General features: G+C 40.6%; 1 protein-coding gene across 5 annotated transcripts in view; it reads right to left on the bottom strand.

Moving 5' to 3' along the window:
* Window positions 1–4,277: 4,277 nt before the first annotated feature.
* The window catches only part of adgrl2a (adhesion G protein-coupled receptor L2a), a 95,404-nt gene continuing 78,163 nt past the window's right edge, over window positions 4,278–21,518 (bottom strand). For 3 of the 5 annotated variants that reach the window (XM_030726719.1, XM_030726720.1, XM_030726721.1), the window contains 10 exons: window positions 20,750–20,959; window positions 19,868–20,088; window positions 19,160–19,226; window positions 15,120–15,211; window positions 12,446–12,614; window positions 12,122–12,250; window positions 11,282–11,378; window positions 9,477–9,605; window positions 8,760–8,777; window positions 4,278–6,912 (listed from right to left, as the gene is read on the bottom strand). In XM_030726719.1, the coding sequence (XP_030582579.1) occupies window positions 6,065–6,912; window positions 8,760–8,777; window positions 9,477–9,605; window positions 11,282–11,378; window positions 12,122–12,250; window positions 12,446–12,614; window positions 15,120–15,211; window positions 19,160–19,226; window positions 19,868–20,088; window positions 20,750–20,959 (1,980 nt within the window). In that variant the 3' untranslated portion in view covers window positions 4,278–6,064. The remainder of the gene's footprint in view (window positions 6,913–8,759; window positions 8,778–9,476; window positions 9,606–11,281; window positions 11,379–12,121; window positions 12,251–12,445; window positions 12,615–15,119; window positions 15,212–19,159; window positions 19,227–19,867; window positions 20,089–20,749; window positions 20,960–21,518) is intronic. The other 2 variants (XM_030726722.1, XM_030726723.1) reach the window with 1 other exon arrangement.

The raw sequence follows: 21,518 nt of genomic DNA, 5'->3' as shown, positions 1-21,518 counted from the left end.
CAAATGTCCTTTAGAAAGTAGGCTAGGCGAGCAGACGTTAACTGGTTACACATTGTTTCTCCTCTTGTAGGATGATGAATAAAGACATTGCTGCTGTGTGAATACAGCCGTATAATGGATTATTTTACGTGAGACATGGCATGCAGTAGGTGTCTTGTGAGTGGGAGTCATCTGTAACGGCCTGCAGAAGCTTGTACACAGCAGGAGATCCTGTAGTTATTGCTTGAGGCTTCCCTCTGGCGAGTGCCAATGAGTTTATCAGACGAATATTAGATTTACTGATAAGATGGAGTCTCTCTGCTGTGAAGGACCTGAACACAAGATTTAAAGAATGCATCATTCCTGATTACTAAAAACTATGTGATAACTCATGTTATTACATAAGAAAATTGTGTCCTGCAATTTATTAAACTCCCTGGGAACTGGACATGTGCAATGTGTTATGCACTGCATACATTAGTCAAAAACAGTCCAGAAAAAATGCATCAAAGACGGAATACAAGAATATAAGTACAAGTACTGCTACTATGTATACATTGATGGATTAATCAATATAATTGTTTGACCACTGATGTCACATAAAAGGCAGTTGTGCAGCTCATTGCATGTTATAATAATTCATTTAATTTAAAATGTTTTCAGTTGTTTATTTTTGTGTTCTGAGCGCAGCAATCAAAAACTTTTGCTTTGTGAGGCTCACAGTTTTAACATTCACAGAGCTGGAGGCAGGAGTGTTGAGATGGAAGGGCCTGCACTAAGAGTGAGGCGAGACACAGTAGATCTTTGAAAAATTCAAAAGTCTGGGGATGAATGGTTTATTTTGCTCTGTATTTATGAAAGACTGGAACAGCATCTACAATGATTTTAATGAGATTGCAAGATAATTTGTGAAACCTCATTCATTATTTTTTTTTTCACAGTTTAAACGCAATCGAGAAACTTCATGAAAATAAATTCATTGCCATGAACCGCACCTCACTGCAGTCTGTTGTTTAGCTGTGTTTAGTAACACGTCTGAAGGAAGCTGATTTATTTTTTTTTGGTTCATTTTTGGTTTAATTTATTTTATTTCATGTTGGATTTTTAACACTTAAAGCCGTTCAAAATGAAACATTTATACCACTGGAGAGTCCAAAGCACTCAGACTGGCCCTGTTTTTATATGTTTCAATAAGGTAAACGTCCATGCATCATTATCCATTAATCTCAGTGACTAGTTCACCATCCTTACTGTCCTCAAGTTGTGGTTAGGATTTGTGTTATTCTGATTACAAGGACTTTGTGGGTTTCACCTTCAAATTCAGTCATAAGAAATAGCTGTTCCTCCTTGAGGTAAATGGGAACTCTGTATACTGGCAGGGAATGGCTCATTTCATCTTTTTTTTTTTTTCTCAGCCAATCGCTCTCATCCTTTTTTCATTTGAAATCCTGCATCTAGTAATTTCATAATTATGGGAGGGGATTATAACGAAGGCAGCTGGAGCTGCAGGTTAATTGGATTTTTCACCTCGACGGGACCGGATCTAAGTCGCCCATGGGCCGCCAATCTGCACATTTGAAGTTGGGGACAGGACAAAGGAGGCTTTGGGAAGAAAAGAGTAAGCAGTTAAAGGGTCCCCTTTGACTTCAAGAGTTTGGGAAGTTACTTTTGCGCTGCCAGTTACTGTTTGTGGTTTCAGAGGTTTTCCTTTGCTTGTACACGATCGCCTTCATCCACGTTGATGGCATCTATAATTGGCAGTGTTTTCCGTTCACAGGAGTGACTATTGCAGTAGCTATTGCAGCAGCTATTGATAACCTCAAAGAAATACCCAAGTGTTTGAAAATGAACTTCTTAAACAAACTTTCAACAAATACATGAATGCATACTTGCAAGAATAGTCACACCGTGCTCCATTTTTGAAAGAAGTACTGAATCATTTGGGTTGACGGCTGGTGGCGCAGTGGTTCACACTGTCACCTCACAGCAATAAGGTCCTGAGTTTGAATCCACTGGTTGGATGGAGATTCTCAGTTTGCATGTTCTCCCCATGCTTACTTGGATTCTCTCTGGATACTCCGGCTTCCTCCCAGTCCAAAGACTTGCACTTTAGGTTGACATGCATGTTAACCTAACATACACACACAATCAATCCATGATTCTAAATCGGCAGTAGGTATTATGAATGGTTATCTGTCACTCTGTTAGCCCTGTCCAGGGGGTACCCTGCCTCTCACTCTATGACAGCTGGGATAGGCTCCGGCCCAAACACGACCCTGAACCGGATAAGCTGAAGAAAATGGATGGATGGCTTATAAAATGCATTTAAGCACTTGCTTTGTTTATTAATGTGGTGAGGTATAACTTGTGAATTTATGTTTGAATTGATTAAACAGTCAGTCAATCATAAACAGATGATTAGACAAGCTTTTTAAATCTATCTGTGAACAAAATCTCCCTTGTGGAAAAGATTCATTGTTTTATGTTTCTTGCAGAGGAAAAAAAGATGTCGGAGACCTTCGATGTGCTCTGGAAACACACATTAAATCTTTTCATCGACAGGAAAAGTTCTTTCATGCAATTTCATCATGTCCTACAGAAATCCTTAGATCCTGAAAACGATCTCAGACTTGACAATCAGACAGTCACAGCTATGTTTGGTCAGATTTTACTCCCATGCCTCTTTTAGTCGATAACCCATTCGTCTTAAATAGTTTCACTCTGATTCTGCTGACAGTATTCTCTACTTCTGTTTCCAGAGGCTGACTTGTTCCTCCGTGGGAGGAACCAAGCTCTCAGCCCCTCGGCTCCTGGCCTACTTCTGAATCAATGTTTGACAAAGGGCGAGTCTCTCCCTCAGCAAAAGACAGGGAATTAGAGAAGATCTTGGATGGTGAGAAGGCCACACGCAAAGCTAGAGGGTATATAGTCCACACTGTCTATCAGAGACAAGCAGTCAATCTGAGATCATATTTCCCTGTCCTCAATAATGAAAATAAACCTGCTTTACACACTAAGTTTATCCACGTCGAAGGTCACCGTGTTGGGATAAACAAACTGCGGTTAGAGAGAGGGGTGAAGAAAGGGTTGGCAAATGTTTGTTTGCCTGTATTACGAGTGACTACTGACACCACTGAAACGTGAGCTTCTGCTGTTAAAATGAACTTTATTTTACAATTTGTACATAATCTTGCACTGGAGAGCTTTTTTTTTTTGTTTCAGGTAAACAGATAAATCGGGTGTACGGTGCTTCTGAGTGAGATTTATCCTTACAAAAACAATGAACAATGACAAACCTGCAGGTTTGAATAACTTCTAACAATGAGGCATTGCTTTCGGTGTTTAATTGCGGTGAAAATTAACATAATGTTCTGCACGCATAAAAGGTATTGACTTCTGTAAGTGTGGTTTAGCCACTTCTTTTTAATATGTATTGTCATTTTAGAATTACTTTTAATTGAGTTTACGGAACATATTTTGTCATTCTACTGTCAAAAAAGAGTATCAATTGGTTATAATATTTATATTTGTCATTCTTAAGACTAATTTTATGCTTTCAAATTACTTTTATGCTTCAAACATTAAGGCATCTTAAACACAGATGAAATGGTGCTGCATGTTTTACAATGCAGGAAATCAATATGCTTTTTTTCTCATTATTATGCATGTCATTATGCCTGCCATTTCAACAGTCAACAATCACCACAACACTTGATTCCAAACTGACATTCAAGGGGTCTGTACAAGAGATCACAAAAAAAAGAACATAATTCTTCTATGACAATTTGAAGCCTCAGATAATTGCACAAAATGTCACATAATTGTTGAAAAAGTCAAAACAACACACAGCCCACACAGCCTTATGTGCACTGACATAAAGTGCATTTTTGCTAAGTTCTGAGTCATTTCCTTCAATGCCAAATGGTAAACAGTGCAATTTCCAGCAACCCTGCTGAGAGCTGTCACTCTGCCTCAACTGGTGTTACATTAAAATGCTTCAGAAATTAGCACTACCTGAGGCATAAACCGACCAGGAACTGACTGTGGGCTCCAGCAGAAGCAGACATTAATTAGAGCAAATATGTGTCATAGCTGGACACATTATGTATAATATATTTCTACAACCGCAGCCAAGTGTAACATTGACCCCTTGTTAGGTCTGTGGACACATTTCCACTCCCACGCGGCATTAAAGCCAACATCTTACTACAAGATTTCTGTACTGCCAGGCCCTTTAATGGCGCGCAGCCTAGTGCTCATTTAATAATATACTAAGTGGACAATGCTTTGAACCAGTGTCATTTTTGAACCTTTATTAGTGTCACAACCACACAGAAGAACATTTACAATGCAATTTTCCTACCTGAGTTTCTCATCTTTGAATCACATGGAAAGATTTGGCTTCTCTATAACATATACGGTAGAATGCGCTCTCGCTACTCTGCAGTTATCAAAGCAATAGCAGAACAAAAAGCAAGTAAAGCCTCTCGAAAATAAATTCACCAATTTACCTTTCAAGGTGCTTGGGACTTAACTTGTAACCTGAGTCAAAAGTGTATTTTGTCCATAGCAAAATAATAAAACTTGTTTTCTGAAATAGTACCAAAAGCACAAACAATTAAAAAGCAACTGGCATTTGACAAAAAATCTCACATTTATTTTATTTGTTAAACAAGTGTTGAACTTTACATCAGTCTTAAGTGAAGAGCCCCTTGGTAACATGTTTACATAAAAAACATGAGCTACAGTACAGCATGTATACCAGTGCTGGAAAATATTCACACATTTCCCACTTATTTATTTATTTATTTTTTGGAAAGATTTTAATAAATAAAATATCCAAACCCAAGCGGAAGAACTACATTTATGATAGGAACCTTATTGTTAAAAGTCATTCGTTTCACTTGCGCTTGTCCATCACTCTGCCGTTACTTAAAAAGAGCTATATCTGTCAGAATTACACAAAAAAACTGTGCAATGCATAAGTCGCCTTAACTGGGGTTTTTGCATTCCCATTCTACTAACGTAAATGGCAAAGTCAAATAAACGTATTTTAATATGGGCGATATCGATGGAGGAAAAAAACACTGCTCACAAGTGGAAAAGGTGATAATGCATCTTTGTAATTAAGTTGACTCGTTCTTTCTTTTTATAAGCCTTAACGTTCAAACGCACTACCATGAATGAAGTGTTGGAACCATAAACACACTGTATAACATATGTGCAACTTCTACACAATAGTCTCTCAAACGTAAAATTTTGCAGTTAAAAGGTTTCTTCATATTTATGGTTTCCCATTCATTTTTATTTTACACTAGCAATACAACAAAATATATATTTTTAGCCATTTTTCCTTGACAACAGTTCAAGTTACAGTTGAGAAAATATAAGGCCAGGGGCTTGATTGCTAGTGGTTATACAATCCAAACTTGATGGTGACAGAGACCGACCAGGACCTTATTTTCCTTTTCTAACAGTTTGATCAGGAACATTTTGCAAACATGTCCATGTCCTGGTCCAGGGGTACCGTTTTGTATACAATTAAAATGAAACACGCACAAAAACAAAAAGAGGCTTCAGCTAGGTTGTTGGGGAGTGTATGTACAGCCTTTTGACTGGGAGATTGCTGATTGGATGTAGCCGGTATTGTTTCTTTCGCGCTCTCATTTTTTAATTTTTTTTTTTTTTTTTTTTTACTTTTTTAAAATTTTCGTACCTTAAAAATTTTTCAATTAATCAACAGCAGCAGCACATTTAAATACATAGTTGGCTTGTCTCTTAAAATTGAAATTTGACTCTGCATTTTATGTACAGTCTCATTAAAACTTTGCACTGCCATAGCTGTGCTCCAAGTCTGTTGGTCTGCAGGGAAGATAGGAAGGGTGGCATGAAAAGAAGATGGCAATGGAGATGTTGATTCGCAAAAAAGGCTAGTGTAAATGGTGGGGCTTCTCTTCAAAAAAAAAAAAAAAAAAAAAAAAAAGGGAAAAAAATAAAGAAATGCTTCCCTTCCCTTTTCTAGTGTCCTCCAAGAGTTCAGGGCTGCAGGAAGGCTGGGAAAGGTCTGGGGATGATTTAAATACATTTAAAGGCTTGTCACTAACTGCATCTGTCCTTCTCGTACGTCGCCTTCAGGGATGCAGTCCTCTTTAGTAATGGGAATAATGTAACCATCACTGGTCCCTCGGCCTATCTGGTAATAGGCTTGGAGCTGCTGGCCATCCCCTAAGTTAGGCATACTCTTGTAGTAAACGTCCTCATTCTCGCTCCCCTTGGAGGGAGACAGGTCCTCCACAACATCAGGGCTGCTCTCAGGGTATGGAGAGTCTTTTAGATTAGGCATACTAGTGTACAGGGAGTCTCTGTTTGGGGACTGCAGACTATCATCAGGATTGGTGGGTGTCAGCTCGCTGACAAACGTGTCAACTCCCCCATCGGTCCTCACCTTCTTCTGGGGTGCGTACAGAAGCGAGTGAGTCCGCTGGGGGATGAGAGGTGCCTCCAGCTCCTGCTGATGGTGCAGCTCAAGGCCCACTGTGTCACCTACGTGAACCAAAGACGAAGCATCAGCCACAATAGCGTCATCTTCGCTGCTGCTGCCACCTACCACCGTCACCTTGGGCGGAGCCCGCTCCGTGTGGTGGTGATGGTGGTACTGCGGTGGCTGCTGGTGGTGGGGTGGATGATGTAAACTGTGGTGCTGCTGCTGTTGCTGTTGGTGGCTTTTATTACAGGCACGCAGGTTGTTGTGTACTAGCTCGGAGATTATCATTTTCTCAAAGGCAGCATCGTCCAGACTCAGGCCGCAGTCTACTACCTGCACACTGTCGCCAAAGTCCCCATTACGGAGTGAGTAGCTATTATTAAAGTTACCATTTAGCGGTAGAGTATCCATTGCACTTGTATCCCTCACCGCATTGTTCAGTGAGTGCCCTGGAAAGAAAGGAAAATGAGAGGGGATTTTACATTAGTCAAACACCAATAACACTGCAGGAAATAAAACAAAGGTTTAATGCTGTTTAGGATGCAGTTTCACATAGAAAAATCAAGTCAAATAAAGCCATGCCGTAAATCTGTTAGTTAGGCACAATCCTCAGCATACACAGGCATGCATCATCTGCAATGAGAAATCATTTTACTTTCTCACATATACATTTTCACTTTCCCTTTTACAAAATTAGAAAAAACAGAGGGGTTTGTGCATTTAGTTCTGCCACAAATGTGACAATGCATTGAAAAAGATCCCAAACAACATTAAGAAACAGACAGTAATCACCATCACAACACACCGGGCAAAAGTAGATGTCCACATGTATGAAGCCAGAGACGGGCAAGCTACGACACGTAAAGGTTTTCTAGCAACTAATAGGTTGGATGTGCTGAACTAAAAAAAAGGACAGAGATGGCAAAAGATGACATAGACAGAAAAGGGAAAGTAGTCATGTATCAACATGGGACAGCCATCTTTGTTCTCACTACAAGGGGAGCCCACAAGCAGCACTCCACCATCACCACACACAGCAGGTGAAAGGACTCACTTTAGACAACTCACATCATGTCTGTCTGCTCAGGCTATCTGGTCTAAGAGCAGCTGATGTACAAAAGAAAGTAAAATGATTTATTGTAACATGAAGAATCACTCAAAAGAACAACAAAATGTAACGGTCTTAACTGCAACTTAGCAAGAGCAAGGGTTCAGCAAATGAAATAATTAAGCATTGACTAGCTTTGAGTTTTCTGAGTTAACTGCCAGCAGCCACATTGTTGTAGATTTTTTAAGTTGAGTTTGTGTTGGTACACTTGCTGTCCATTAGTTGGCAGCTTGTGTACCCGAAGCTGGCAAAGGTCAAAGCCTGCCCGCAGCTCGGCACTCGGCATCCGTCACAGTAACAGTTCCCAGTGAGACCCCGGTCACTAGCAGAACAGCTCAAGAAAAAAACAGCTGCTGCTGAGGTCAGACTCAGTCATGTTAGGAATTTCTCAAAGCATGGAGGTCATGGAATACAGCAGAAAAAAATACCAAAAAATATAAAAAAAATATACTGGTTATTCCATGACTGAGAAAGGAGATAAAGGCAGAGTGTACGCTGCTATATGTACTGCATCACACTAATAACATTAAGATGGTGATGTCAGTCAGTACCCAAAAAGGGCGGATTGGTTGTGATTAAAGGAAATGATTTTACATTGACTTTATAGAAATTTGGGGAAATTGCAAAACATTTATGAAGGAAAAAAAAACTGAGGTTGAACAGCTGCAACCATGACATCCATGTGTTTCTGCCTGCTAGAAGGCAATTTAGCGTCCAGACAGGTACTGTCTGGAAAAACTGTGAGGGGAATACTACTGGACACCAAAACTGCTGTATGCCACACAAGGACAAACATTTGGAGAGAAAAGAAGAGGGAGAGAGAGAGAGAAAAAAAGGCAGCAAGAAAATAAAAAAGAAACCTTTCTGACAAAAGCTGTTCTGATGGGGAGGGGGAGGGGGGGGCAAAGCAACACATTTTGTTTGGTTAAATCTCAAATTAAGTAGAAGAAACAATAGCAGAGTGTTGGGCATTTAGGAGCTCTGGAAGAATATTTCAAAATGATTAAGAATTTTTTTTTTTTATTGTCTTTCAAATTTGGGTAGTTAATTTTGTGAACCGCTTGCTCACTGAGTGTGTGTTAATGGCCTAAAGTGAACCAGTGATTGTGCCAGGGTTTTGGTTGTTTTTAATAAGCATGCTGAAAAAAATTTACATTTGATAGGCAAAGTTAAGTTTTACTCCCATACTTGTCTCTCTGTAGGTCACTAGAAGGAAGCACAAGGGAAAAGCACAAAACATGACAAAGGAGGCCATTTCAGTTTCAAAATAGAATACATACGTGTGTGTGTGTGTGTGTGTGTGTGTGTGTGTGTGTATGTGTGTGTATAAAATCACAGCACAGTCTTTACAGCGTACTATATGCTTCAAAGTCAAGCCCAACTGTGTTACAATACAGCAATCTTTTCTGTCTGCATGTGTATCTACCTAATACTGCAATACTGCAGTTTAATGGATTAAAGGAAAAGTTCCCTCTAAAGCACACATAACCTAACAAATTACCTCTTAAAGTCAAAAGAATTAATCATGCAGTTTATACCGCAGCTGCATAATTCACATTATTTTAAGGCAAAACATGTAGTATCTCTTTCCCATCTTAATCATCATGTCCCATTCAGAGTATGGATATTAGAAATATGAGAACACATATGAGGCTCTATTGAGGCGAGCCACAAAAATCTCTGCTGTGCATGGAAACGTGTGTATTTTCACACAGACACACTCTCACACTGAGAAGTGTATCACGCATTTGGGAGACAGTGATTCAGAAGGAAAGGTGATACTGCAGAACATCCTGCTTTTCTTTTAGTGTGCTGTATACTCAACTGAAGATACAAAGAGGGAGAGAAAGCAGGTAAAGAGAGAAGAACAGGCAGAATACAGGTGAAAGTATCAAGTAAGCACACCTGGCGAATTAAACACTGGAGCTGTGGGAGTGTTACATACGACTGTCTCAGCCAGTAAGGTGTTATAAGGGTTGTTAGTGCCTTGTGGTCGCAGAAGAGGATTTGTTAGTAGATAGTTCCCGGTCATTCCTGGAGCAGCAAGACAGAAGAGGAGCGTTGAGGAGCGTTGAGAACCATTGAGAAAAAGAGATGAAGAAAATTAGCAGTAGTTTATCTAAGAGGCATGTGGTGTCACTCGGCTTTTTCGCAAAACTGAAACTAGGGTGTTTTAATGTTGTGGTCATACAGAGTTAAGTTCGAAAAGCAATCAGGGAGAGGCAAAAATATTCCGCTTTTTGCGGGCCTTCTACAGCTAACTAGTTATTTCATTCATTATCTCTGCTGAAAGGCATTTATAACCCATTTATTTACCAACTAACTTTTGAAACAGCTATATTCATCATTGCATTTTACTTGCACTGCTGGCAAAGTCAAGCTCATTTATTATCTCGATCAAGCATTTTCCCAGAATTCCTCCCTGTGATTTTGCAAAGGTTTCGCTGCTGGACTCGGTCCAAATGGACGTACTCGCAAGAGACAAAGAAGAATAATTCCAAGTCAAAGTTATTGTTAAGTCTCAGTTTTTTGCCATTTCCTTCCAAAAGCTCATCTTCTTTCCCTTTTTTTCCCCCTCTACTTGCAGTGTGTTTTAAGGATCTGAGGTATTTCAACTGCCATTTATCACTTGTGTTAAATGCCATCTGTCATGTTGAGAAGTCTCCAGGGATGTTTTTAATGACAGGGAAGTGCTTCTAGGAGATAGAGCCATCCTTCAGTGCACTGTCTCTCCGGGGTAACGAGGCAGCTACACCCCAGAGTGATCAATATCCAACCTTTACATTAACATCTCCAGGAAATGATACTGATGGACAAAAAAGAAAAAAAAAAAAAGACTTCTATTTTGATACCGATATTCAGCAAATCAAAATGTGCTTCAAAGCCTTAGGTGTAATCTTGTAATTTGTGGCAAGTAACAGGAAAAAGGAAAAAAAAAAAGAAAAGTGACCGCAAAGAGAAGCAGCGACAGCAGTCAGAGGAGTGGAGAGGAGGGAGTGGAGTTAAGCTACCTTGGTGTAAACCCTCTTTCCCTTCGCATGCTTGGAAAGCCATTTCAGAAGTAGCAGAAAGCCTAACAACACACTAAACACTCCAGGTCAGCCAGAGTTGAACATCATCTTCTCATCATCATATTTGTGCTCAAGCTAAATAATAAATGACAGTTTTTTTTTCTCTCTCCCTCCCACAAGAATCCCACTGTAAAGTAACAGAGGTCACCTTACATGCCAGACAACAAACTGCCTTTTACTGCAATGTTAAGATTTTCCAAAAGAAAAGAAAAAAATAAAACAAACTTTGCCACCCCACCCCTCTTCCCTGCCTTTTAAGTTTTGTCCATGTTTCCCCTGAGCTTTGGTATGAACTTTAGATAGCCAGCACTTAAATAATAATAAAAAAAAAACATTCTTTCAGCTTTGCCCCAATTTAAGACTGACATTACCGGCCAGAATGACAGCTCACAGAGTATTTGAGGACGGATTTTTGTAATCCTTTGCTGGCAGCCTACACTAAAGGCCTAAATCTTTTTTTTTTTTTTTTTAACTGTACTGTTGTGTCTTTTCATGCTGAATCATTTATTCAGATTACCGGGGTAAGACCCTAGACAGTGTTGGTGAGATCATTGGAACTCGAAGGAGGTATTTTTAGCTGGATGATGAAATGTGTGCATAGGTGTGCATGTGAAGAGAAATGAGGTGAGGTGAACTGACCTTGGTTAAGGGTGGAGGTGCTGTTGATGTCACCTGAGATAAAGGAGGACTCAGATTGCTTTCTTACGGTGTCATTCCACATTCTCCTGATACGACTCTGTCAGGTCAACAAGGGACAGTCATTAGGACTTTAAACAAGCCCGCTCACCTTTCAGATCAGCTTTCATTTGATTGTTGTATATACTACACACTCTACCACTCTTAACAAGCCCACTAATATACAGTGAGGCAAGGGCAGGAGTAAATGTTAAATTCTTCTATATGAGTTTTTCAAAACTAATTTTATGTAAGTCAACTTTTGAGCGACTTCAGCTCCAGTCATACCTCTTTAAAACAGACCGGAGGTTAAACTGAGATGGGGATGTTTCTCTATAAGCACAGTCGGCTAAGGTCTATTAGCCTTTAATAAGAACTGGATAAAGCAAAGATGGAGTTTTTTTTTTCTTCTTTGCAATTTTGGCTCTCCCTGTAGTAAAATGTGGCTGGAATGCTCTTTAAACAGTGCAATACTTTTTTTTCCCCCATGCGCATGGCGTTAGTGAAAAAGGATAAAAGCAAGAGCTAAAGGGGCCAGAACAGAAGAAAGGTACTCATGCAGTACAACAGATGCTGCTTGTAAATAAAGTGGAATAATGTTTGCGTCTTTTCATCTACCTCTGAGGTTAAGATGCAGAATGTGCATTTTTTTTTTTTTTTTCGTGCTCACAATGAAAGCACGTTTTCCTGAGCAATTGTTTAAACTGTTGGGTTAATAACAATGCCAATGATCTGTGCGATGTGCGCAGCGTGCTCTCGTCTCATCGTGGCACGTGGCGAGACTGTGTAAAATTGCTGGCCTACCTGTGTGCCAGAAGAGTAGCGTGCGCTGGTCCGTGTGGTGGAAGTCTTTGCAGAACCATGTGAGCTCTCAGTTGGCAGCCCTCCGCAGCAGTACGTGTGGCGGAAGCACTTGCTGTACTCTTTGCGGACCTACATAGGCAAACAGCCAAGTGTTTAAATACAATGTTGACTTTACATATGACTTGGGCAAGACCCAGAATCAGGCAGTCTTTGTTCTTTATATCAGCATCTGTGAATTCTGCTGAAGGTTTGGCCTTGACTGCTCAAACCCACCTGCCTTTCACCTTGAAAGAAGAACCTTAAGCACTGCGGATGACAACTTACTTTTTTCTGGAGAAGACAGTGGAAGATGAAGATAAACATTCCTTGGAAGGTGTTGAATATGGTGAAGAGGTACGCCATAACGATTGAGGCCTCGCTGATGAAGAAGAGCCCAAAGGACCAGGTGAGACCCAGCAGGCACAGCAGAGCAAAAGCACCCATGACCCAGGATCTAAGTGACAACAAAAAAGAAACACAAAAAGAGGCCAAATATAACATGAGAGACATTCAGTGGCAGAATAGCGATTGGAATATTTAATCACCTAATTCCACTATGAAATATGTAGAAAAAGCTGAAAACCAGGTGAGAGGAAAACAATAAAATGACTTAAAAACACACATGACATCCTCACAACCCCTTCCCCGCTGTCCCCACCCCTCCATCCTCACACACTCACAGCCCAAACATGTGCAGATTCTGCCTTCAGACAGACAAGAAAGAACCAAAAGCTTGCCCTGATTTCTATTTATTAAAACATACCAACCAGTATAACAAGACAGCGCAACATAACTCAGAAGGCAATAAATACTATAATATTTATCTACTGAGTGTGCTATCAGAACTGGAGAAGCTATGCAGACGTGGAAAGAGTTCAAGGAAAATTCCCTGCTTCGTGTGTGAAGGTCCTGCGGAGCCTTCGCACACCAACAGCGGCCACAGTTCAATGATCAAACACAACAACAACAACAACAACAACAACAACAACAACAACAACAACAACAACAACAAAAAAACTGGATTTCAAAATGATGAACATGGTGAAAGTGACCAGTCACAAGGACAGTGGATGAGTAGCTTAGAAGCTGCAGTTTGGGAAAGGAAAAGATAGAAAGAGGAAAAAAGGCACGAGGAAATAACGTGGAATAGAGAGAATAAACTATAAGCTGAGGAAGAGACTTCTGGGCAATATGTTCTTACTTGATAAACCGTTTATTATCTTCATAGCTAGAGAGCATGATAGGCAGGAAGAGAGAAACACAATTAGATTAGAGCGCATAACAGCTTGGGTTAGTCGGCATTTGAGTAAGATATCTTCAACTTTGATTCAAGGGAAATCACGGGAGGCAATGAAATAAGGGATCTAACAAGAACTGAGACTTGTATATTTTGCTGATGATGATTCAATTACAAAATCCCATGTACAACATTTGGTCTGAGCACACTGTCTGTAGTTGAATATGCATTGATGCTCCTTTGCACGTGGGTGGTGCTGTGTGCGTAAAATTATCTGAGGTGCGTAGTAGAAGCTTACCCAGGCAAATCTGTATTATAGTAGCCGTCACAAACGCGATAATTACTGGTGTGGATTGCAGAAGAGACAGAGGAGAGGGATGATAGAAGAAAAGAAAGGAGAGGGTGTGCGTTAACTTTGCCTTCACATGCAACATGCAGTGACCATTGTCTGACTTTAAGATCAAACTTTGGCACGGAAAACACACACACACAAAAAATGATCACAGAGGAAACAGCTATTAGGCCACAGTGCATTTCAGCAGTACAAACAAGCTTAAAAGAAGTCATTTCTAACATTCAAGATCAAAATGCACAGCAATCTCAGCGCCACCAAGTTCAGTAAACATTTTCTGTAGCGGTTTCCTTAAAAAGGGAGTAGCCTGTCTCAAATAAACCTATAATTCTAAGTAAGCCTTTTTGTGACTGTTCTCTTTGATTGCGGTTTCACCACACAGCTGTATTGTTGCACGCATTCATTAAGTAAAATGAAGAATAACAAACACTGGGCAGAAAAGGCAAAAAAAAAAAAAAAGAAAGTGTTGTTCCTGCACAACGTTGTGAAAGTTGAAACATACTAATATAATGTAAATAATACAAAATGGCATGAGACTGCAAGACTGTAACCAACAAGGCCCTGGAGTAAACAGCAATAAATATATATATATATTTTTTTCCTTTTTACAATATATGTGCAAAACAATAGCAGCAAACAATTAGCACTTCAGAAAACAGTGCTTTTGTTCCCTGAACAAAATGTTGAGGTGACTCAGCAAGTCTCAGCTACAAGCCAAACGGCTGAGTGGGGTGGTGGTCAGATGGTGACAGATGTGTTAGGAATATTTTTTTTCCTGTCAAAGATTACAAGCTGGTCTCTCTCTCTTGCTTTTATATATATATATATATATATATATATATATATATATATATATATATATATATATATATATATATATATATAAATAAATAAAAATAAAAAAGAGAGAGAGAGAGCGAAGTTTGACATTTTCCACTTGCAAACACACATGGTAGCTGTTCTGCTGCACCCCACCCTGCCAGAGCTAACGCTGAATAGTTACGTTGCAGCCTCACAGTGATTTGTGTCATGCCAGAGCAGTTCTGTGGCTAGAGGTTTGGAGTAAAACACCAAAGCATGAAAAATATGACTCACAAAGTATGGAGTCATCATTACAGATTATACACATTGAGTTAATGCAAAATTTGGAATTTTTAATGAAAATGTTAAACTCCTCTAATAACTGTTCCACATGATGTGAATCTTTTCGAAAATCAGGCCTCACTTTCAGGTGGAAAAAGTAGGGAAAAAAAAAATCTTAGCACTAAAAGAGCCTTGATTTTTTCTGGGGGATGTGTCAGAATAACACCGGTGTTATATGGCTCATAAGCAGGAGAATGCGGGGGTTCTGCATATGACGCTTCACTTACTTTATATTCTCCAGTCGGCTAGAGTCTGGTTTCAGGGTGGTGGAGTGCTTCACCATTTTGTACATTGTGATCACCAGGAAGATGAGATTGAGCTGTCAAAACAGAGTAATGGCAGTGTTAATACATGAAGATGTATGACTGAAGTTATAGCACACAGAGAAAAAAAACTGTTAATTTGCCCATAAGTATTAAAAGAGGAGAGCCTTCAACTCTGCATGTCCACAGACTAATCCAATAAACATCTATCGTTCCAGCTAGTCTCAGACGGGGCCGACTGGCGCCAAATTTAGTGTCATTCTATATCAATAAGAGCATGGAAATGCATTAAAATCCATCACTGTAAGAAAAAAAAAACAGAAAAGAGGGAGAAAAAAAAAAAGGAACACAGCACCATTCTGGCAATGTCAGGAGGGAATGAAAAGTAGCAGAAGAAATGAGAGCCTCTTGGTGTACAAAACAACTGCATATCATTTTATGCACATAGTGAAATATTATAAGGTATAACCAGCTACAAAAGGCTTGAGGGAACATGGTATATTTTGTTCGATTCCTGTTTGTGGCCAGATGAAAAGAGAGGGGTGGGGTGGGGGTAAGGAGAGGTGGGGTGGCTGTTGCTTGCTTGTTTTAATGTATTAAATCTTTAGAGAACCAGTGGCACATATCAGGTTGAGACAGGGATACTATGTGCTGTGTTTCTGAGCACATTTATTTGGTACCTTAAAAAAAGAAAAAATCAATACTGTGATTTAGAGACACAAAGGCTGTGTGGTCCAGCAAGGAGCCCTTTCCAAATAATTTACCTCAAAAACATTTATTCTGGGGGTAAACTAGTCCCTGACACAGCATGTGCATGTACGCACTCACACAAACCATACTACATTTGTGCTGAAAGCCAGGCATGTATAAATAATGTCAAGGAATATTTTACAGAGGGAAATTGAGACGTGAGTCTCCAATAGAGCAAATAAGAAGATCAAACAAACAGAAACACAGCAGACAAATTTATGTATACTCCTGTGTCAGTGCCATATGAGTAACAAAAAACCTCCAAAACATACAAATAAACACATTTGCAGGGACAAAAAAAGCTTGTTTTCCCTGAGAAGGCTTCCAAACAGTGCATTTCAGTGTTACCATGTTGTCTTTAGAGCACCACAACACTGGCAAAAGAAAAATGGAGATGGATTGCCAATGCAATGGACCTTTGTGAGCTGGACTCAGACCACAGCCATTCAGTCTTGCACAGAAATTCTCAGTGTTCTGGTGCACACTGCTATCAAAAGACTACCTGTGATCAATACATCACCCCTCCACATGCAATCAACTCATGGAGCCACTCACAATAAGCCAGACTCTAAAAGAAAGGGATGGCTGGGGAAAAAAAAAAAGAGTGAGGGAAAGAGGGGAAAAAAATGGGAACCTTCTTTTATATCATAGACGGCACTGAAACTATGTTTTGTTTCACAGTTATCAGCCATTATTCCTGTCTGCATGAGTCAGACAGTGGGTGTGGGGAAGGGGAGGGGTGGGGGGTTGGGGGTTGGGGAGGGGATGGGAGGACGAGGACTTTTGAAAAACCCTTTCACACAGCCTGGAGTGGTGACATGGATCCAATGAGACAGAGGAGAGGGACACAGTACTTTAAAGTAACCTAGCAGCATGGCACATGTTCCCACCCCCACCGACATGCTTTCGCAGCCCTTCCCGGGGGATCCCTCTTGCTAGAGCGGAGCTGTCTTGCCTCTATCCTTCACTCTGTCTCTGAATCATCACTGCAAGCCATGCAGAAGCACCTCGCCACACTGGGACTGAGGAGAAAGCTTTTTCTGAAGCGGACTGTGTGTGTACACACTGAACTCCAAATGAACTGCTGGGGATAAAATATTAAAGGTGCAGATGGAGCTGTCCAGAAGATAAGAACTGCTCACGACGTGTCATGATCCAAGAGGCCTTGTGTTGAAGTTATCTCAAGCATACTAATGGCTCCCCCTACCACTCATTACTTCCATGTTCCTCCTTTCATGGAGCTAATACCCCCTGTGCCCAGGAGCAGGGCAACCTCTGCCTAAGAGCAAGGATCTAAATGCCTTCTCTCAGCTTTTTGTTTTCAGTCAGTTATTTAGGAACTGTTTCAACCAGCAGCAAAAAACTGCAGGAAAAGGGGTATGAAAAAAACAAAAAAACAAACAAAAAAAAAACAACTCAAGGCTGAGAAAAAAACATGACCACCCTAGGTCAAAACTGGTGTTACTTGGCACAAACACGGTTTGGGTGACACGTGGGGATCCAGACATAAGCCAAAGCAGAACTGTTTTCTCTCCTTTTCTCCAGTTCATGTGCCTTTTCGCCTTCTAACTCTCTCTTTCATTGACAAGGACAAAGCCAATTTGTAGAGAACCCAGGGTCACGGATGGTGCAGACAAACCTTGCTCCTGCACGCTCCCCTGAGATGCCCCTTTCCACAGTACTTTGTCTTTTTGAGTCAATTGTTGCACAGAATGAGAGGAGCAGCGCGCGAAGCCCAAGCCAGTGCAGCAAAACCTCATTCCTGTCACATATTAGCTCTGCTACAATACATTAGCTCCTCACAGGGTCATGATTCTATCTCTCTGGTCATCACCACCGGGATCCTGATCATCATTTCCACTGCAGAAATATTTTTCATGCAAATCATTATGAGAGCAACACTCGATTGGAAAACAATGAGGGCCCAATTTAGGGAAAGGAAACACATTCCAGTGTGGCTGACAGAGCATTTGCTGAGACAGGGAGAAATGTATGTTTGCTTTAATACAATCTTAGCTTTTCCTCAATTATAAGCTCGCACATTCAAAGCGGGTGGGGTGGGGTGGGGGGGTCACTGAAAACAACAAAAGGGTATTTCGGCATTCACTCCAAGACATTTCAATCCAACGCAGACCTTCTACTTCCTCCGTTTTTAAACGTGGCAATGTTTGCTTTTGAGAAAGCTGTGAATTGCAGTCTAGTGTGCAGATTTGTCTTTTTTCTGCTGCCACACAGACAAAGCGTAACAGTACTACATCTTTACTTTGAAAACTCCAAGCAGTCTGCCAATAGTGTGCAGAGACTCAATGGAATTTGACATGGCTGACCCTTTTCTCTAGTATATTTTCAGTGTCAGCTTGATGTTCAACAGAGGTCACTGCATCTGTAGATACAGTACCAGCCATTAGCTTGGATAATGAACACAGTACTGAACAAATACCACCCATCCTCCCTGCACAGCAGCAAGAGGAGTCGGCAGCGCTTCCTTATCCCTTGGTGTGCATGAGGGCAAAGCAATACATGATGTGGGAAGCTGAGGGGATATATGTGAGGCATACCACCTGCTATTTCTTTCTTTTTTTCCTGTTCGGGAAGTAAGACTCCCGAAGGTCTTATTCTTCTGAGCCTCTCTGATGGAGCGAGAGATAATAATGTCATGACCAGTAAATAATTGCATGCCTCAATGGGACATATGTCAATATTATATGCTATATGTCCTTCACCCTTGGCGGTCCTTGACCAAACAGAGGGATGCCTTTGCTTTCCTTCTTTCCGACCCTGTCATCTGGTATTTACAGGCAGACAAATACACTCAAAGAGGTGGATGCAGAGGAGGAAAAAGGAGCTATAAACATTACCCTACTTGCCATGTGTGTTGTAAAATGGACCATTTGAGCCAACTGTTAACATTATTTTTCCCTTCATCACGTAACTTGAAGGTCATCGAGTGATTTCTGTGATATGAGACTTCCTGAAATTGTCTAAAAGTGAGGTTAAAGTACACCATCAAGGACTGATCCTTGTCAAGTGGTGAGAGGCAGAAAGAATTGTTGGACGCCTCGAAATCTGTCTTTGGCGCAAAATGAACCTGTCATCGCCGAGAAGGCTCGGAGCAAAAGAATCCCTCTGACTTTTCCCTGCAGTTCAGCCATCTCACTTCCTTTATCTTTCTCCTGCATCTCTTCCATCTCACTCTCTCAGTCCCTTCCTCACTCTGTCAGTCTCAGTATTCAAAGGAAAATAAAACAGCTTACCATGATGATAAAGGTGACAGGTCCTATAAAGCTCCATATGAAATGATTATCCACACTTAGCCAGCACCTATGTCAGAGAAACAGATAAATCAGTTATAGGCAGTACACACCACAAAAAAAAGATCATGCTCCTGGAGTTAAAAATGGAAAGGAAAGAGATCATTTTTGGTAACTTGGGCTGATGATACTGATGTTAGTCTACTATGTATTTTATTATCAGTATTTAACTTTGAGCCCTTTCCCAAAATGAGCACAAATACTGCTGTACAAAACAGGAGAAGACCCCAAGCAGCCCCTCTTAATACCAGAGTCTTAACTGAGATATAGCCATTAATCTATGCAAAAGGCTTTTTTTTTTCTACACTGCGCTCTCCTCTTTAAGAGAGCATTTACAAACAAGAGGTCACAGGAGGGTCTTTGAAAAGAAAGGCATTAATGTAGCTGCAGCCTCCCCTGAAACCACAGTATTGAGTCTGTCAGCCACTTTCAAATGACATAAAAAATTGAACAGCTGCCCATCCCTGGCAAAAGGCGCTCAAATGTTTTGGTGTAGTCGCCAGGGACGCACATAAGGTGCTGGCAGAAATGACGAGTGGATTTCTTTTCAAAATCTGCCACACACAGACACAGCAGGTAAGCCCACACAGTGCCGCGTTCAGCATGTCTGCTCTGCATTTCCAAGAATGTTTTCAGAAAAGCTGCACTCACGCTTTCTTGGTCCCGTAGCTCTTGTAGTCAATGGCTGCCGAGACACCGACAACAATGGCGGGGAAGAGGTAACCAGACACGTAATAGTACTTTTTCCGTGAGTATTCGCTCTCAAAGACTTCTACAAGCATGAGGTACAGCTGGACTCCCTCAAGACACATCCAGGAGAAGGAAGCCAGGAAGAAAAAGTGCAGGATCCCCGCGATGATGGCACAGCCGATCTGAGAAGAAGAGAATAACAACTGATTCAGACAATCAAAGAATAATGAACAGAGAAGAAACGGTGCAGCGAGGCTTTTAATAAAATGCATTAAATAAACTTTCAGCTCAGTAACTTAAAGATGACGCGTGTTGTCTCCATTGGACTTTTTTTTTTTTTTTTTTTATTGAAAATTGTATATCATGTTCGCCATCTTTTATTAAAGCTCTCTGAAAAGACGGCATTCACCGTTTATGCCGATCTCATTCAACAGCAGAGAAAAACCATGAATATTTATTCACCACATGGGCTCTGACTAAGCACAGGTTTAGCTTTCCACCAGCACAGTACAAATTTAAATGCCATTAGTATTGTGGGGTTAGATTTAGAAGATTCAATCATTTGGAGCTGCAAAAAACCAAAATCTGCAGTTCCTATGGCTCAGCAAGTGAAAAAGGGAAAAAGACCCATCAAGTGGACGACATGTCCCTTTAGTAATCTATATTAATGGTGCTGTTCTACTCCTGTCATGTCAGGGACAAGTGGGGGAGGTTAGAAACAAACAATACTTAAAGTCTCATCTGTTTTATTTTAGAAGGGTCTTCTGCTTGAAGGGTGAGAGGAAAAAAGGGGAGAGAGATAAATCAAAACCGAATCGATAGGGTGAAATCTTTCCGGCTTACCGTGGGTTCCGTCATATCGATACCAATTAGGAATATTAACTCTGCGATGAAGAGATTAATGCACAGGTTCTTGTGGATGGTATTGCGATCGCTCTGCAGGCCCCGGAAGAAGCAGAACGTGAAGATGCTGATCGTGAGGCAGACGAGGGACACCACAATGCCGACGCGAGTGATGACAGTCAGGAGCAGCTCGTGCACTTCGCTGTTGTTCTGAAGCGGAAGGGAAAATTACAAAGACGGGTGTGAAGAGAGAGGGTCTAACAATTTTCTTTCAGCTCTGGCAGGGAAAATAGAAGCATTAGATTTCATATTGTATGATCTTGTCAGGATTACTAAACACCCCTTTCTATTTGACAGTAAATGACTAAAATCAAGAAATAACTTACGTCATTTACATTCCAGCATAATGAGATAAATGTGGAGTGACAAAAGCACTTGCAGAGAAACCAACTTCAAATTTTAGGGGCTATGTCACTGTCCCATGTAACTGGGTACACACACACAACAAAGTCCCAAGATATATCTGCGGGCACCAATGATGATTATATTGATTAAAAAGTTAAGTATGTATTTCAAGAATTGTGGTTATTTCATTATAGAAGCATGATAAAAAAACATCAGCCAGCTCAGGATGCACAGGTCTACTCACTGAGCCACAATGTGACAGCTGCAGTCTTGTAGCATTAACATTCAAGTTCAGAAACTAAAATGTTACGGGTCTGATCATGATTTAATCAGAAAATCTCAAAAAAAAAAAAAAAAAAAAAAA

The sequence above is a fragment of the Archocentrus centrarchus genome, chromosome 4 (genome assembly GCF_007364275.1).
Source record: "Archocentrus centrarchus isolate MPI-CPG fArcCen1 chromosome 4, fArcCen1, whole genome shotgun sequence".
Lineage (NCBI taxonomy): Eukaryota > Metazoa > Chordata > Actinopteri > Cichliformes > Cichlidae > Archocentrus > Archocentrus centrarchus.
This window is presented reverse-complemented; position numbering and strand designations above follow the sequence as displayed.